This window comes from Carlito syrichta, unplaced genomic scaffold (genome assembly GCF_000164805.1).
Source record: "Carlito syrichta isolate Samal-C Ts95f unplaced genomic scaffold, Tarsius_syrichta-2.0.1 Scaffold303060, whole genome shotgun sequence".
Lineage (NCBI taxonomy): Eukaryota > Metazoa > Chordata > Mammalia > Primates > Tarsiidae > Carlito > Carlito syrichta.
The window spans coordinates 120,405-140,115 of record NW_007247156.1 but is presented as its reverse complement, the minus strand read 5'-3'; the positions used below and the strand labels follow the sequence as shown (position 1 = coordinate 140,115).

Below are 19,711 nucleotides of genomic sequence, written 5' to 3'. Positions count from 1 at the left end.
AGTAGAAAGGTTGGAACATATAACTTCAATACATTCCCAAACCACATGTACATTTTTTTAAATCCAGCCACATCTCCTTAAAAAAAAATTAGCTTTAATATTCAGTTTAATATAATAGCTTAAAATACAGTCAAGGGTTAAGTTTAAGCGACCACAAAATAATCAAGTGTCACTAGGATAATTCTTTCACTGTTGTGTTACGACAATCTTTGCATTTTAAAATGTACTTACCTAAAATGCCAATTTCTAAGCCTTTCAGCTTTTCTTTAATGCACTCATAGATGTCATCTCTGGTGAAATCTGCCTGTATGACCTTTACCCTGCTCCCTGTTGTCCACTCTGCATGAGAAACAGCAGGGTTTGGCTTGGTTTTGTCTTAATGAACAGGGTGCCAATTCCCCCCGGCTTATAAGACCCTCCCTCCCCCCCCTGCCCCGTGCTCAGGTATACTACCTGAGCAGACATTTAAGGGGACTGCTCGTGACCCCCGTTAGAAAGAAGAAACAGCCCTGGGTAATGCTGGGCGGTGCTAAGAGATTTGTGAACGATGGTTCTGTGGGTTTCTGAGGGTCACTGTGTGCCTTAAAATAGATGGGATGCACAGACCGCAGCGTCAGCCTCGCCAGGAAACGTGCGAGAAATGCAAATCCTCAGGCTCCACCCAAGACCTACTGAAGGAGAAACCCTAGGAGTGAGGCCCAGCCAGCCATGTGTCGTAACACACCTCCAGGTGACTCTGGTGCGTGTTGAACTTGAGACCCCCTGGACTAACAGCTGTGAAAGCAAGGTCCAGTACTGCCTTTGCTGGCGAGGCACGGGGTCCGCCCCACGCAGACATAGCCATCCTTGGCAGCTGTCCAACACTTCAGCATTCAGGAGGTATTCACATACACGGTAGCTTATGTTCATCCTCCCTACAACCTTGTAAAGTAGATATCATTATTCCCAATTTCCAGGGGCGAAAACTAAGCCTCGGAGAAGCTAACTGTCTGCCCAAAGGCACCCACACTCTGCTCACTCCAAGTTCAATGCCCTTTCCACTGTTCTGTGTTTGCTTGCCTTGAGCAGGGGTTCTCAGGCAGATATGAAAGCCACAAGCAGTCTTCCAACGGCATGGTGAACTGCCTTTGCTTGGAGTCAGAGCCAGCATTTCTGGGCCAAGCAATCTTGAGGCATAGTTGGGGGAAGGGGAAAGCTCTCAGTCCAAGGACGACCCTTGCTTTTCAAAAGAATGCACATTTTACTGTCATAAGGAAAGCGCCGAGGAACGTCCTAGTCCGATTCAGAGTTACTTCTACTATCCAGACAGAACAGAAGCGGAATTCATTCATTCAAGGACAGTCCTCACACCTCCCACACACTCCTCCTATCTCAAATCTCCCCCAGGGGAACAAGGCTGCCCCCAGACAGCCCTCATGGTCTTCCCTAGAGCCCATCACTGAATGCACATCCCTTTGAATTAAAGAGTTTACTAATTTTAAGATTAACAATTATTAAAATTCAGATGCCCCCCCCAAAAGAAAAGCTATGATCATTATTAACTAAGAAGACTTCAGAAGGAACGATGATGATGTAAAAATCTGCCTCTTGAGCTGGGCTCGGTGGCTCAGCCTGTAATCTCGTGCCTTAGGAGGCCGAGGTGAGCGGATTGCCTGAGCCCGCGGGTTCAAGACCCGGCTGGGCAACTTGGCAAGACCTCATCTCTACAATAAGTCAAAAATTAGCCAGGCGTGGTAGTGCGCGCCGTAGTTCCAGCTACTTAGAAGGCCGAGGTGGAAGGATCGCCGGAACCCAGCAGGTCGAGGCTGTGGTGGCCGGGAGTGGCCTCTGCACTCCAGTCTGGGTGACAGAGTGAGACTCCAACTCAAAAAATAAAAAAGTGCCTCTTAGGGTTGTACGGTGTACAACCTTCACAATCATACATGGCTGCCCTGGATCAAATTATTTTTTTAAAAATCTGAAAACTGCTGGGAAGCATCATGCCTCATCCTCCTACAAGGATAAGAGCATGAAGTCCCAAACGTAGATCCCGCTTTCGAAGGGAGCGTCAGAAGTAGCCAGGAGTCGGGGAGAGTCCAGGAATGAAGGCGCCAGACCCAAGGAGAAAGTGGACTTGTCTGTGCCTGAATTCGCTCCTGCTTCCCCTGGCTCACACCTTCAGTCCTGCCCTTCACTTTGTAAATGGGGGAGTGGATGGGAGCAGGCTCGGCTCTCGCGGGGTCACTCACCGATCTCCCTGGCAACAGCTTGTAGTTTTTCCAATGTCCGGCTGATGAGCACAACGTTGAGGCCACGTCTAGCCAGCTGAGGGTGGAGCAGAAAAAAAACAAAAACAAAAAAGACCAACGTGAGGGGACAGGAAAGTCTTGTTTCAAAGGTGTATTGGCCTCGCCAGCCTCAGTGGCTCACACCTGCAACCCCAGGCTTTGAGGGGCCAAGGTGGGAGAGTCACTTGAGCCAGGAGTTCAAAACCAGCCTGGGCAACATAGCAAGACTCCATCTCTACAAAAAACTTAAAAATCAGTCCGGTGTGGTGGCACGCACCTGTAGTTCCTACTCAGGAGGCTGAGGTGGGAGGATCGCTTGAACCTAGGACTTTGAGGCTGCAGTGAGCTATACTTGTGCTGTTGCACGTAAGCCTAGGCAGCAGAGCAAAACTCCATTTCTAAAAAACGAAAAATAAAAAGATACTAAAAGTGCATTGGTCTCAAGGTAACATGCTGGGTTACAGGGTGATGTGTTTGTTTCACTTGGGTTTATTTTTTATTTATCTATTTATTGAGTCAGAGTCTCACTCTGTGGCTCAGGCTGGAGTACAGTGGCACAATCACGGCTCACCACAGCCTCAACCTCCTAGGTTCAGACAAATCCTCCTGCCTCAGCCTCCCAAGCAGCTGGGACTAAAAGTGCACACAACCACGCTGGCTACTTTTTGTTTGTTTGCTTGTTTGTTTGCAGAGATGAGGTCTCGCTATGTTGCCCAGACTGCTCTTGAACTCCTGGGCTCAAGTAGTCCTCCCACTTCAGCCTCCCAAAGTGCTGGAATTACAGGTGTGAGCCACCACACCCAGTCTTTCACTGGGTTTAAGTGTGCAGAATGTGACAAAGGTTTCTGGGCTCTGAGCAAAACAGAAGCAATGGGCCAGGCTAACTGAGCCCTTGTCATCGTAGTTGGCATTTGTGTGTTTAATCTGGGCCAGGAACTACCCTGAGTGCTTTTCTCGTACAGGCTTACGATCTGAGAGTTGCTTCTCTGGAATGGGTAAGGTCAGCTGTGTGTTGCAACTGAAAATATTGGGACTTTATACTCGATATTATGTACCAGAGTCTAGGGCAGCAGCCCATAATAAAAACAGAAATTCTGCAGCCACTTTTGAGCTGCGTCCTATTCACGAGGCCATTCCTCTTGTGGGTCACTTGGCCTTCCTCTGTGTTCTTTTGTGTTGTGTCATTGCTGTTGTAGTTGTTGTTGTTGGACAAGGTCTCACTATGTTGCCTAGGCTGGTCTCCAACTCAAGTAATCCCCTGCCTTGACTCCCAAAGTGGTAGGATTACAGACGTGAGCCACCATGCCCCAGTCCCTCCTGAGTTCTGACTCCCAGCAGGAAAGAATACGGAATAGGGAGCACTGGTCAAAGAGTCAGATGCACCCTCAAGAGGAGCAAGGTGAACCTTCAGAACAGGTGATGCCTGGACTCATGAGGGCTGAGGGTGTGGAGGGCACGCATCAGCATGGTGGCAGCAGGGGAGACTCCAGGGGGGCACATAAGTGTGGTGTGCTAGGAGTTAGACAGCCCGAGATGCGACTACACTAAAGATGCCACCAGAAAGAAAAGTTCAAGCTTTTCCCAAAAGATAAAAAAAGGCAAACTGACACTCATTGAAACAGAGACTGATTACATCTGAATGTGTGACAAAGACCCCAGTTCATTGACATCTTTCTCTGTGGTTTTAGTTGAATGATTTATACTGTTATTTGTGTGTGTGTGTGTGTGTGTGTGTGTGTGTGTGTGTGTGTGTGTGTGGTGAAATATGCAAAACGAAGTTTGCCTCTTAACAAAAATACGGAATACTTCTCAACTGCGTGTGACACCCTTGGAACTCATGCTAATCTCTGTGTCAACCCAACTGCAGTATGTGTGCTGCAGAAACCGAGCACCATGTCATCACATCAAGAAGGAGCTGAACGGCATAGAAAACACGCAAGAAAATGGATTATGGACTATACTGTCTTGTCTCCAATTGCCAATAACTCACTCTCAGGTCCATGGTCTCAGAATCCCCAAGAGGTCAGAAAAACACCAATTCCCACCAAAATCATCCACATAAAGTCCTCTGGGGTTGAAGCCCCAGCATTTACACCTTTTTCTATTTTAATTTGTCAAATCATACTGCTCACTCACAAATACTTTCTCCTTGTAAAAGTGCCAGGGCCACTTCTGACTTCTGATGTCTGATGAATTCTCCACCAATGATTATTTTCTTTCAAAATGTTTTCATCCTCTTTGTTTAATCTTCCGAGCAAATGATAAAATTGTCTAGTTAAGTATTATGTTGAGATTAAAGATGTTTAAGGAAAAACTTACATCTTTGTAGTAACCAGATGCCTCATCCATAAATACGGTATCCATTTATTCAGATCTCTTATGTCCTGCTAAAAACCTTTAGAAGTTTCTTCATCAAAATCTCCTTAGGTTTGCATTAGTTTGAATGGCATGAGCTGCTATAACAAATAATACCATAACTTCAGTGGCTTAACGCAAAGGAAGTTTGTTTTTGTTTCATGTAACAGACCCTATTTCCCCTGGCCATTGGGGACCCAAGGCTGAGCAAGGCTTTGTCATCTTTAACACAGGTTCTAAGTTGCCCTGGGCTCTGACATCCAGTCAGTGCAAGGATTAAGAGAGGGTGGAGAGGATTCACCCCCTCCTTAATCATCTTGACCAAGAGAGACATACATCCTTTCTGCTTGATGTCATTTGCAAAATTGGTCACACAGCCCCACACAGATATTAGGAATCTGGGAACACCTTGGCTGGGCAGCCCCTTACCAGCTACACTTCTGTACGCTGGAAGAAAGAATGGGCATCTGGGTGGACATTGATTGTTCCGGCCACCAGAATCTAACGTTTATCCATTGCCATCATGACCTGAGTTATTTTGGATAGAAGAAACTTCAGAATTAAATACCTGGGTTCAACCCTGTCTCTATCACTTATAATCTGTCTGCACAAACCAACTGTTCTGAGGATCAAATAAAAGAATACCAAAAAAGTGTCTGGAACATATCCGAGCAAGGTGGCATGTGTCTATAGTCCCAAACATTTGAGAGACTGAGGCGGGAGGATCACTTGAGCCTAGGAGCTCGAGTCCAGCCTGGGCAATATAGTAAGACTCTTTTTTTTTAAAAAAAAAAAACTGTGTGGCACAGAAACTGTCACATAGGAAACAATCAGTTTGGTTGGCTATTTTTCTATGTGCTCTAATTTGTTGTTATTTTCAATTAGGAGCTCTTACCCAGCCACTTAGCTAAATTTTTTTAAGTCATTCTAATAGTTTATTCATCAACGTTTGACTTTTCATCACAGACAATAATATTCTCTACAAAGAGCGCAATTTTGCCCCTTTCTTTCCAATATTTGCATATATTTGACCTCCTGACCTTGGCTGACACCTTCTGTACAGCGTAAGCAGTTGTGGCAATAAACATGTACTCCCTACTGCCCTGAGAATATTTCCATGTTTCTCAATATGAAGCATTATGTTTCCTGCCATTTCTGGTAGATATCTCTTATCGATTTAAGAACATTTTCATCTATGCCTTTTTTCCAAATTGCTTTTTGAAAAACAAACTGCTGGATTTTGTTTGTGAATATTTAACTTGGATTGGAATTCTCCAATGCTGTTATTTATTTGTTTGTTTTTGAGTCAGAGTCTCACTCTGTTGTCCAGGCTGGAGTGCAGTGGCATGCTCACGGTCACTGCAGCCTTGACTCGCTGGGCTTAGGTGGTCCTTCTGCCTCAGCCTTCCAAGTAGCTGGAACCACAGGCGTGCGCCACCATGCCCAGCTAATTTTTTGATGTATTATAGCGACAAAGTCTCACCATGTTTCCCAGGCTGGTCTCGAACCTCTGGACTCAGGCCATCCTCTCGCCTCTGCCTCCCAAAGTGCTGGGATTACAGGTGTGAGCCATCACGTCCGACTCTCCAATGTCCCATTTTGGTATCAGAGTCCTGCTCATTTGTCTTAACATTTTATAAAATATGGAGGAAATCAACTTGTCCCAGGGTCGTCCCAATTTTAACCCTGAAAGTTCCACATCCCAGGAGCCCTGCAGTCCCAAGAAAATCAAGATGTTTGGCTATCCTGGAAATACGGGTGTGTTTGTTTTTTCTTAGACCTTGAAGATTTGGTACTATTTCCTTGTAAAATGTCGGGACATTCAGCTTAGGTGTTGCTCTTCATAACTGTCTTTTTCATTTCTTCTGCAACTGTTGACCTCTCGATGTTGTTCTACTTCTTTTTGAGCCAGTTTGGATGATTCCTAGTTTCACAGAAAGCTATTTATTTCATCTAGGTTTTCAATTTCTAGGTATAAGGATTTAAATAGTGTTGCCTTCCTTTTTCTTCTTTGAAAAAAATCTCCTCATCCATTGCTGGGTTCCTAAAGTTGCTCCTTCTCTTTCTTTCTCTTTCTTTTTAACATAAGACTTTTCAAAGATTTGGGGCTTTTTTGTTGCTGTTGTCTTTTAAAGAATCAGTTCAGCTGATCAAGTTCGTGGAAGCTAAGACTACTTACAGTCTTTCTTGTTTTCTAGTAAATGCACTTAAAGTCAAAAGTTTACATCCTCACAACCCATTGACCACAATTCACAGGAGTGTTGGTTTTTTGAAATTTTTCTTAAATCCTAGAGCTATATTGAAAAATATTTTTTAATATAGATAGGAGGATGGATATAGTTTTCTAAAATTATTTTTAATTGTATTGCATAGTGTTCAATGAATGTAATGGTATGACTTTTGCTACTTGGAATTGATCAAATTTCCTTTGTAGCTTAATAAGCAGGCAGTATTATGAACGTACCGTATTATGTATCTTTAAGGAGTGTGTATTCAATCTTTCTTGGTTGGCAGTTTTTTAAATAGCTGTCTATTAAACTAAACTTGAGGCTTACTAAATGCCTTACCAAATACTGGTTAAACCAGTACGGAGAGGATATCCAAATCCCTGATAGACTTGATTATTTTTTAGTTATGTAATAAGCTGTTAAATCAGAGGTTTCAGCAGAAGTGCTAAGACACAGCAGACATTAGACTGCCATTTTATTTCAGAAAGAGAACCAATAAAACCGTGATATTGTAATATACCAACAAACATATTTGATCCTTTTAACTTGTTCTTGACATTGAGCTCCTAAAACTCTTGTGCTATCCTGAGTGACAGGGATGACACATAGCATCCTTTGTTACAAAATTTGGTCCTTGACACCAGCTCCTGACATGATGCTTCTAAAACCCTCAGATCTTCCAAGTGAAAAGAGTATCTTTTTATGCTAACAAGATGACTGGAGGTGGGGGGGGCATGGCTCTCCAGCTTCAGGGGGAGGGCTGGTTGCCATAGGAACCCACCTTGGGATTAGAGGGTTTCAGTCCTGCCCCCTCGACCTCCAGGGAGGGGGAAGGAGGTGGAGATTGAGCTCATCTCCAACAGCCCATGATTTAATAAATCATGCCTATATATGAAACCTTCATAAAAATCTCTAAATGCCAGGGTTCTGAGGGTCTGGGAGGTGGCACACTCAGAGACAGCAAGGAAGAGTCACACTCCTTCCCCCATGCCTTGTTCTTTGCATTTCCTCAGTTGGGCTGTTCCCCCATAAACTTTACAGTAAACTGGTCACGATAGGTAAAGCATCTTCCTGAGTTCTGTCGGCCACTCTAGCGACTATGAAACCTGAGGAGGGCCTTGTGGGAGCCTTCCATTCACAGCCATTCCGAAGAACAGGGAGCCTGGACCTGTGATTGTTGTCTGAACGGTCTTGTGGAACTGGGCCCTTCTGTGGACTCTGTGCTAACTCCTGGGAGTTACTGTCAGAAAGGAATGGAATTGGAGGACATCCAGTTGGAGGACATCCAGTTGGCGTTCAGAGAATTGGTTGGCGTGAGGAAAAAAACCCACATGTTTGTGTCAGAAATGTGACCAGAAACAGCTCAGTGTTCAAAATAATATCCATGAGCTTTCTTGAGCCCCTTCCCAGTGGACCCCTCACTCACATAAAGAAATAATAATAGCAAGATAAGGAGAGGAGTAATGAAGAGAATCTGTGAAGAGGATTTCTTTGGTTCTCTCTGCTGCCAAACTGTGACCACGCCCCCAAGGGCCAGGTGAGGGAGGTGGATTAATTGCCCACCTCTCACCTCAAGGTAAAGGAGAGGGTTTCAAGAGCACCATCCCATCTCATTTCATGTTTTAAATTCATGTGCTTTCTTGTTCTTAACTTCCTCCTCCTCCCCCTTCTTCTTCTTCTTTTTTTGCCCCTCGAATTGATTCTTTTTTTTTTTTTTTCTTTTTGAGTTGGAGTCTCACTCTGTCACCCAGACTGGAGTGCAGTGGCCACTCCCGGCCACCGCAGCCTCGACCTGCCGGGCTCCAGCGATCCTTCCACTCAGCCTTCGAGTAGCCGGAACTACAGGCGCGCGCTACCACGCCCGGCTGATTTTTGATTTATTGTAGAGATGAGGTCTCACCAAGTTGCCCAGGTGGGTCTCGAACCCGCGGGCTCAGGCAACCCACTCACCTCAGCTTCCCAAGGCATGGGATTACAGGCTGAGCCACCGAGCCTGGCTCTGAATTGATTCTTATACCACAAAAATTTATTTCTCACTCATTAGGCTCCAACTTTAAACTGATTTTTGACATAGCCCCCTCAAAATCTAACGAGCGAGAGATTGTGGCATCTCAACTGCTCTGACACTACAGCCTCCTGCTCCCGTAGGCTAGAGACCTACATCAAGACCGAGTTCAGGCAATAAGAACATGAGTGTTTCTCCTGGACCAGATGGGGTTGTCTTGGAATCCATCCAAGATGTCTACTCAAGGGCAAAGAGACCTCAGCGGAAGGAAGCTGGAGGCAGAGTGCTGGGTGGCAAGGGGGAAGACCCCATGCAGGATGAGAGGGTATTCGCCAGGGCCACGGTCCGGCAACACAATGAGTGGCACACACCATGGTGACAGCCCGCGAAAGGGCCTCTCTGGGAGAGAGTCATGTCACATTGTCACCAGACCCAAAGAGGGAGACATGCTCACAGACCTGTCCGACCAGCATCTTTCTCCTCTTCACCACCTTCTCCCATCCTTCTGCTCCCCGGGGCGGGTTCCAACACCTCAGTTAGCAACCATGAGAAGGAGAAATGCAGGTCAGGAAAGAGAGAACACAGACCATGGCACCGTCTCCCGTGTCCCAGGTGGGGGAAAGGGAGAAGATGAAATGACTACTGCAGGTGACTGGACACTGTCACCATGGAACAGAAACCATGTTTGCATCTGGAAGTGACCAAAAGGCTTTGTTTCGTCTGAGAGAGATCAATGACCTGACAGGTGCCGAGACAGAGAAAGAACCACCACCATGAGGCTTAAAGAGACTATCGGAGACCGTGATCATGATTATTTAAAGCACTGGTTGCACCTTATATTTCTTTTTTCTTTTCTTTTCTTTCTTTCTTTCTTTCTTTTTTTTTTTTTTTTTTTTTTTTTGAGTGAAAGAGGAGTTTACTAAGCAACAAGTCTCTCCAGAAAAAGGCCGAGGGAGCCTGAAATAGGTTACCCGCTGTGGGGGAGTGTGCTGGGTTTTTCTTTCTCCCTTCTAGGGGCTTTCTTCTCATTTGCATCTTACCCACCTCTCACTTTCTGGCTGTCTTCTGGTCCCAGCCTTACTGTGTGTGTGTGCTCTTGTCCAAAGCTACTCCGTCTCGATCACCACCCATAAGTACCACAGAAAAGCACACTCAGGAGGATAGAAACTCAATGCCAATGAGATGCTAATGACATTATAACAAGCTTAGGTGAAGTCAGGACACTTAGTTAAGCCATTGCGCCTGAGTTCAAATGGCAAAAAGTCCCTTTGAGAAAAACATCTTGGCTTCAGAGGATGTTCTTAACCACATAAACCCGTTTTAAATTGCTAGTGATATCATAGGGGCAGTGGAAAGGCGTTCCCACAGGTTACACTTTATATTTCTATCTCTGAAAGATGCATGCTAATCTCCCATAATAGTTACAAATAAATCAGTTCCTTCTATGCTAACATTTCTACTTTCAATATTTTGAACTTCTATTGTCAGGGACACGATAGGTTCAGTATTAATAATCTGAAGTTTATCAATACACTCCCCTCTTATGACTTCTTATCTTGAATTATATTTTGCCAGTTGCTAACTCCAACACTCCTTTCCTTGTGTTTGAGTTTCCTTAGTGTGTGTTTTTTCATTCCGTTATTTTCAACCTTTCTGGATTTAACATTGGATATCTTTAGCCTCATCCAAGTATGTTAATTATCAGTAAATGTAACCAAGTCACGTTTATCCAGACTGCAGATCTGTTACACTAACTCCTTCTAGCTTACTTTAGTTAGGCCCGTCACTGTGTGTCCTTTGTTACTTTTCTCCCTCTTGTGACTAGTGAGTGGGCTAAGGATAGGCAATACTGTAGTAATAAACTGGCCCCAAATCTCAGCGGCTGAATACAAGAAAGGTGTAGTCTTTCTCACACAGTGTCTCCTACAGGTGATACAACAGTCCAGGCAGCCTCCTCGTGTAATGACCCAGGGATCTGGGTTTTTTCCCCAGGACTGGATCTAGGATGAGGCAAACAAAGAACTCAGGGTGCAAAATTTGAGGTACCCATCCTCAGGTTCAAGGTCACCTTGCACACCTCACCTTAGTCTTAGCCATACTTTTTTTTAATCTGCTGGCTCCACTCTTCAACACAAAGCCTACACACTGCTTTGCCTCATATTGGGTAATTAAGCTTCACATTTCATTAAAGAGTAGCATAAACAAAGTCATGTCTCTAATTTAAAAATAAGTTGCAAGGCTCTGCATGCCTTCTCTTGTTCTTCTACCTTCCACCATGGGCTGATGTAGCAAGGAGGTCCTCACCAGATGCCAACACCTCAACCTTGAACTTCCCAACTTCCAGAACTGTAAGAAACAAATCTGTTCTTTCTACATTATTTTTAATGTTGCAAGAATAGCCATTTTTCTGGGGGTGGGGGATGGGGAAGATGTTGGTCAAAGGATACAAAATTTAGGTAAGATAAGAATAAATTTGAGAGATCTATTATACAACATGGTGACTATAATTAATAGCAATGTAATGTATTCTTGAGAATTGCTGAGAATAGATTTTAAGTGCTCCACAATACAAAAAAAATATGAAGTAATGCACACATTAATTAGCTTTATTGAACTATCTCACAATGTATATCTATTTCAAAACATCATGCTGTGCCTATAAAAATATATGATTTTTATTTGCCAATTTAAAAAGTAGTTAATCTCAGTAAATAAAAGAATAGCCATTTTTCCCCAAACTAAATATATAGAAAGAACAGTTCTATATGTGAATTAGTAAAACACTGAGATTAAAAAAATGCACACAAAACAATAAGCATGTTGCCAAAATACAAACAAAAGATACACATCAAACACATGAAAAAGGTTACATATGGGAAGAAGGGGCATGGAAGAGGATGGCAATGAAAGAAAATAAAATGAGAAAGGGACCATGCAGGGGTCAATGATAATAACTCAACCCCCTGTGCCTTTGATTGGCAAATAAGGAGAGGAAGAGAAAGAAACAGAGAGTGGGATGAGGAATGGGAAAGAGAGGGAAACAGAAAAAATTAGAGTATGCCTGCTGGGGTAGACCTGTAATTTGACGGAACTTAATGTAATATATATGTTATTTGCTACTTATTAAGTAAATTACACCAATTCCAAATTTTTAAATAGCCTTGCTACGAAACTTGTCTATAAAAACTTATTTTATAGTCTATTTTTTACCTAAGGCTACTCTTAACTTTATCAATCATTAAGACCAGAATTGCACACATTTAGCAAAGAATTCTATATTTGTAAGTGAAATTGTTAAAGAAAACTTTATCCCAAACCTAGAAACAGGCAAGGTGATAAGTGCTTGGTTTTTTAAAAAAATTGATATCACCCTAGAGTATTTTCTAATAAGCCTGCTTGACCTCATCTGACACCCTTTGGCCAGAAACTGCTGTTACTGAATCTTTGTTTAACAATTCTCAGCCCATAAAGGTGCAGATAGCTCACAGTCAGCAAGCCTGGAACAGAGGGGTCTGGGGGACACTACTGCCTACAGAGAAGCTGACCTGAGGTGACATGATTATTTTTACCCTATAGAAAGTCAGCTCATTGGGTGTCTAACTCAGGGGATATTGTTCTGAATTCTTTCCAGATTAATTCTATAAATCCCTGTAGTTCCAATGCTCTTCAACTAGCTCCTCTGTCTTCTTGCTGGATCTTTTATTACAAAGTTGATATAAATCTTTAACAAGTACTAACATAGAACTTTTTGGAGCATTGTGCTTTCACAGTACCAAATATAAAATATTGGTTGATTCTTGGAGTGGTCACTATAGTTTTACTACAACCCTAAAATCCGCAAGTTTTCAGAAATAAATGTGCTATCATGCTCTAGTGAAAACAAAGAATATCAGAAAAGAGTCTCAAAATCTGGTTTATGGTATTTTCAAAAGACATGCCCAAAATACATTTTTAAAAAAGAGAAAAAAAGCACAGCTTTATTAATATCAACCAAAATAGGCACTAAAGTAAGTAAAATTACTAGAAATAAAAACTAGAAAACATTCAGTTCATCAGGAAGTTATAGAAATTCCTGGTTTATCTAATAAGATAGCTTTAGATAAAACTACAGAGTATTGAAAAATACATCATCAGGATGGGAAATTTTAATTTACCTTTTCAGTAATTGTTAGATGAAACAGACAAACATTTGGTAAGGATACAGATTATTTTAATCACATAAATAATACATTTGATCTGACGGATGTGTATAAATATCGAACACGTGCAGATTACGTATGTTTAAAAGCTGACTATTTGAAAAAACTAGCTAAAAAAAAAGAACTACCATTCAACCCAGCAATGCCAATACTAGGTATAATGAAAGAAATCATCATATAAAAAATTCTCCTGTATTTATACATTCATTCACAGCAAAGTCATGGAACCAAACTGTGTGCCCACCAATGACTGGCTGGATGAAGAAATGTGATGCATATACACCATGAAATACTAGGCAGCCATTAAAAAAAAGAAAGAAAGAAATCATGTCATTTGCAGCAACATGGGTAGAGGTAGAGATCATAACCCTAAAAGAACGAATTCAGAAACAGAAAACCAAACATCACGTGTTCTCACTTACATGTGGGCGCTAAATGGCCACAAAGATGGAAATAACAGACACTGGGAAAACTAAAAAGGAGAAGATTCAGGAGTTACTTATCGGATACAGTCACCAACTGGGGAAGGGTCATCTGAAGCCCAGTCTCCACCGGGATGCAGTTTGCTCATGTAACAAACATACAATGCTACCCCCTGAATCTAAAGTTTTAAAAAAAAGAGAAGAAAGTTGGCTCTTTGAAAAAAAAACTGATCAAGCCAATAAATCTTCAGTGAGATTAATCAAGAAAACAAGAGTATGATTCCACCTAACTCCAGTCAGAATGACCATCATCAATAACTCAAAAAACAGCAGATGCAGAGAAAAGGAAACACTTCTACACTGCTGGTGGGAGTGTAAACTAGTACAGCCTCTGTGGAAAACGGTGTGACGATTCCTAAACGATCTAAAAATCGACCTTCCATACGACCCCGCAATCCCCCTACTGGGAATATATTTGGAAGAACTCAAATCGCTCTATAAAAAAGATACCTGCACATGTATGTTTATTGCAGCATTGTTCACAGTAGCAAGAACATGGAACCAACCATGCTGCCCATCAAAAGAGGACTAGATGTTTAAAATGTGGTACAAATACCTGATGGAATATTTCACAGACATAAAGAAGGACAAAATTATGAACTTTGCAGCAACTTGGATGAACTTGGAGGCTATAAACTGAGGGATCTATCACAAAAACAAAGAACCAAGAATCGCATGTTCTCATTCCTAAGCGGACCTTGAACAACTATTGTGATACTATAAGAAAGGGATTGGCAGTAGTGGGAATCTGCCGGGGACGGGGAGCACGCCTCATCAACAAGGGTACCTGCGTAATGAACATTTGTATACCTAACCTGAATTTCACCCCACATCTTTAAGATAAAAAATTAAAAGGTTTTAAAAACATTTTAAGAAGAAAAAAAGAGTACTCACAAATAATCAATAAATAATATTAGGAATAAAAAGATGGGCCTAGCCGGGCTCGGTGGCTCAGCCTGTAATCCCGCGCCTTTGGGAGGCTGAGGTGAGTGGATTGCCTGAGCCCGCGGGTTCAAGACCCACCTGGGCAGCGAGACCTCATCTCTACAATAAATCAAAAAATCAGCTGGGCGTGGTAGTGCATGCCTGTAATTCCAGCTACTTGGAAGGCTGAGGTGGAAGGATCGCCGGAGCCCGGCAGGTCGAGGCTGCGGTGGCCGGGAGTGGCCACTGCACTCCAGTCTGGGCAACAGAGCGAGACTCCAACTCAAAAAAAAAAAAGATGGGCCTAATTAGGGATGTAGCCAAGTTTGAAATATACAAATATACCAAAAGGCACATGCAGTTAATTTTTCTACCTCCTGAAATCCCTTTAAAGTCACGGCAAAGTGATTCCCCCCCGCCCCCGAGAAAACACAAATCCACAGGAAGGTGAAAACAAAAGACAAGAACAATCACAATTTTTGTTGTTGTTCTTGCTAGAAAATGGCTGCATGAAATCTCAAACCCTAAACCAGCAATAGGATGAGCTGAGAAATGACAGAATTAATACCACTAGCTGGGTGGGGTGGTGCGCACCTGTGGCCCCAGCTACTCAGGGGACTGAGGCGGGGGAGTGCTTGATCGCAGGAGTTTGAGTCCAGCCTGGGCAACATAGCGAGACTCTGTTTCTAAAAGTAAATAGCATATAGGTTGCAAAGAAATAAATAAAACGAACTCCATAAAAAAATGTATACTCCTAAAATTCTTAAAAATTTCTGACACTGCCAGCACCAGATCTGGGTGAGAAAAGCTAGAATAAGGAGGCTTGGGTATGAGCTGTTTGAGAAGCCATTGGCCCCAGGTGTCCTTCTCCATGCCATGCATTGTGGACAAGGAAAGGCTCTAGGTGACCTTCTCCATGCCATGCCTGGTGGACAAGGAAACAAACCAGTGGGTGCACACTGAGTTCCGTTTCCAAAACAATAGCAGCCAACCTTCACTCTACAGACAAAGGTGAGAAGGCTCTTCTCTGGGAAGTCTGACCCACCCCAAGGAAAAGACCTAAGGACACTGGCAAGGGCGACTCTCCCTACCAAAGAGCTCGTGCTGATCACACTCACCCCGACAACATCAACCTACACAATGAAACCTTAATCCCACCTAATCCGGCTTTGAAACTGAACAGACAATAAGAACGGTCTGTGAGGCACAGCTAACACGAAAGACAGAGTACCAAGGAAACATGGGAAAGAGCAGTTTGGTAGAACAGAGCCAAAACAGGAGACTATAGTCTTACAGAAGAAAAAAAAATCATCTTTAGAGGAATAAGAGACGCTACTAGCCGGGCTCGGGGCTCAGCCTATAATCCCGCGCTTTGGGAGGCTGAGGTGAGTGGATTGCCTGAGCCCACGGGTTCGAGACCCGCCTGGTGAGACCTCATCTCTACAGTAAATCAAAAAATGAGCCGGGCGTGGTAGCGCGCGCCTGTAGTCCCGGCTCCTTGGAAGGCTGAGGTGGAAGGATCGCCGGAGCCCAGCAGGTCGAGGCTGCGGTGGCCGGGAGCGGCCACTGCACTCCAATCTGGGCGACAGAGTGAGATGCCAACTCAAAAAAAAAAAAAAAAAAGAAAAAGAAAAGAAAAAAGAAAGGTGCTCTTATAGCACAAAAGAAATTTTTGGAATATAAACAATTTTAATGCTTTTTACATTTTAAATTTTTTTAAATTAAAATAGAATATACAAAAATGAAAAAAATTTCATTGAAGGGTTAGAAGATGAAATCCTTTTGTAAAAAAAAAGGGAAACGGGACAAAGAAATTTTTTAAAACTATAAGAAAAAAGATAAATAGATGATGATTTTAGATCTGCATAATGGGGGTTCCAGAAATGATATTTCCCAACATCTGAGTAACAGGCATTCCAGAAGAGACAAAGCAGGGGGTATGAACATAAACACACAGGCCCACGCTGCTTGGCGGGCAACCTGGCTGTGCCCCCCATGCCACACCTTTCCGTATCTCTGCTCATTTTCTGAAATGGTTCCTTAGCCTTTCCAGAGATCTTTTGAATAGATGACAGCCTCCTAATAAACCCATTTCCTGCTTCAGTTCTTTAAACTTAGGAAAAGAATGTTACAAAAAGACTTTATGCCGACCAATTTGAAAAACTTAGGCAAAAGTGACATCATTCTAGAAAAATACAAATTACCAAAACTGATTCAAGAAAAAAAAAAAGTAACACAAATAGTCCTAGAACCGCTAAAAAATAACAAGGTGATAATGATAATAAATTGTCCCACAAAGAAAACTCCGGCCACAGATAGTCTTACAGAAAACTTCTCCAAACATTAAAAACAATTAATCATTCCAAAGTTACACGATTTCTTTCAAAGAACAAAGAGAGGTAAAAATCCCCCTATTCACTTTATGAGGCTTGGTAAAAACTGAACACAAAAACTTTGAAAAGGTAGCATTACAGTCATGCTTCTCTTAATGATGGAGATATCTTCTAAGAAGCGTAAGGTGACAGTATTGTTGTGTGACCATCATAGAGTTTACTTACACAAACCTAGATGGTATAGCCTACTGCACACCTAGGCTAGATGGTAGTGCCTGGCGCTCCTAGGTTACAAACTTGCTGTAGACAACTGGAACACAATAAGTATTTATGCATCTAACTGTATCTAAATACAGAAAAGGTACAGTAAAAATACAGCACGACAATTCCATGGGACCACCATTGTGAGTGTGGCCACTGACCAAATACACCATGCAGGGCATGACTATATTTAGTAACATTGACTATGCCCATAAGCTAAGACCCAGCAATCCTGTCCCTGGGTATGCACATGTCCTCTAAGAAACAAGGACAAAAGTGTTCATACCAGCAAAAGTATTAGCAACATAAATGTCTGTCAACAGAGGAAAAGATGGTTAAATTGGGATATATTGGAATACAGTACTAAAAATGAAGGAACCGTGTTCCATACATGTCAGCATGGGTGAATTTTGGAAACACGATGTTGATCTGCATAAAATAAGCAGAAAGAAGACATATGATCCAATTTACATTAAGCTCAAAGCAAGCATTACCACCAACATATTCTTCAGGCATACACGCATGTGCAGTAGAACTATCTTGTTAAAAAGCGAGAAAACTTTTGCACAACGTTCATGATAGTGTTTACATTGGTGGAGGCTCGGGGCGTCACATAAGCATGGCAAACAGGTGGCTTTAAGGGTACTGGCGATGTTCTATTTCTCAAGCTGGGTGGCAGGGACACAGTACACATTTCGTTATATCTTGTGGCCATATCTATGTTTATATACACTCTTGTTTCATATCTCTCTCCCTCTTTCTCTCTCTACATACACACACACAGAGGGGAGGGCGGGGAGAAAAGGGGGAGAAAAGAGAGAGAGAGAGAGAACACGCCAGCGACATGGCATACTACAGTATACCTAAGATATTCAAAGCCTGGATCAGAAGTTACAGGTTTGAAGTTAAGTAGCACATGAACAAAGCAATGAAAATAATTAAAAACTGCTGTTTTCATTTAAAGCCAGATGAAAGAGAATGTGCTGACAATGCAGATGGAGTAATTGAGACTAGACATTAAGAAGAAGAATTTCCTTGTTGGCATAAGACACAGTCATACATTGCAAAGTAAGCATGTGATGATATTCAACAACAGGGAAAGGCGGTTATTTTTCTTGAGTTGGTTCAAGACAGAGCTAGCCAAGTGATTTTAATCCAAGGGACAATTCTCTGCCATTACTTTAGCTATCAAGAGTCTGTCGTGGGAGCTCGTGCCTGCAATCCCAATATTTTGCGAGACCAAGATTGGAGGATTGCTTGTGCCCAGGAGTTCAAGACTAGCCTGGGCAGCACAGTGAGACCTCATCCCTACCAAAAATAAAAAAATTAGCTGTGTGTGGTGGTGCATGCCTGTAGTCCCAGCTACTCTGGAAGCTGAGGCAGAAGGATCGCCTGAGACCAGTTGTTGGAGGCTGCAGTGAGCCGTGATTGTATCACTGCACTCCAACTTGGGGAACAGAGGAGACAACAACTCAAAAAAAAGAACCCTGTCTTTGGAAGAACTCTGGCTGTTCTGCCTGCCATACTGGAGGTAAGTAGCCATCCCAGATGTTGCCATCCTTGATACTGGAGGATGGTACTAGAAATGTCTAGATGTGGAAAAACAAAACTAGACAACCTTTCATCATGTATTTTGTATCTAGCAGTCCCTGGGCATTAGCAGCCAAGAACACCTGTTTTATACACATCAGAGTAGCAAAAATTAAAATTTATAATATTTCACGCTCACAAGTGTTTAGTGAATAAGATATCTCAAATCATCTCAGGAGGGGTTAAGATTGGTTCAGTCATATAGAGAACAATTTGGCAATGGTATCCAATATTTAAATTTACATGCCCATTGAAACTGATACAGATAGGGGTGTAACCTTGGGTGTGTGCTCAAATATACGTTCAAATGGTTTTTTTCCAACACTATTTGTAAGAGCAAAAATGAAAATCAACTTTAGAATCCATCCCTGAAGGCTGAGAAAAAAGAAATGATACATTCATGAGATGGGATACCCTGAAACCATTCAACAGAACAAAGCCCACTTGTATGCCTTTGCTGTGGCCACACCTCCAGGCTGTATTAGTAAATAAACAAAGCAAAGTTTAGAATATGGTTTGTGGTTGTATAAAGTAAGATCCCATTTGTGCTGAGTGGACCCAAACTAAACATTTTGTTGTGAATTCTGATGGAGACTGCAAGTGGAGCTAAAACCTGTTCTCTCGCAGGTAACGTTCCCCAGGCTTCCTCGCACTTGGTCTGACCACAGGGCTGAGTTCTGTCCAAGGGAGGGTCAGTGGAGCCACAGTGGAAAACCTTGGGTGTGCCTTGACTTCTTTCCCCCTCTTCCCTTCTCACAAGTCAGAACAGACATGTTTATAATTCAGCAACAACCATGAAGAGGAGAGCAAAAGCCCATGCAAGAAAAAAAGACAGAAGGAACCTGAGCAGAGTCGTCCAGTCAGAAAAGTACCCATTTTCTAGGAAATCTCTGGATATTATTTGGTCTCTTTATTACTAGAGCCAATTTTCACCATACTATCAACATCTGTGTTGATATATCAGTGTGGGTTTTCTTTACTTTTTCTTAAAGAAATGATTGTTTGTTAGGAGTCTCAAGATGTTCTTCACACTGGCTACCTTGACAGAAAGGGGTAAGGCAAAAGTA

The 19,711-nt window shown here is 42.6% G+C and overlaps 1 protein-coding gene across 1 annotated transcript in view; it reads right to left on the bottom strand.

Moving 5' to 3' along the window:
* The window catches only part of HSD17B3 (hydroxysteroid 17-beta dehydrogenase 3), a 58,803-nt gene that overhangs the window by 18,033 nt on the left and 21,059 nt on the right, over positions 1-19,711 (bottom strand). Inside the window, exons 3-4 of the mRNA XM_021712092.1 lie at positions 2,229-2,304; positions 232-339 (exon numbers count right to left, since the gene is read on the bottom strand). Coding sequence (XP_021567767.1) covers positions 232-339; positions 2,229-2,304 — 184 coding nt within the window. The remainder of the gene's footprint in view (positions 1-231; positions 340-2,228; positions 2,305-19,711) is intronic.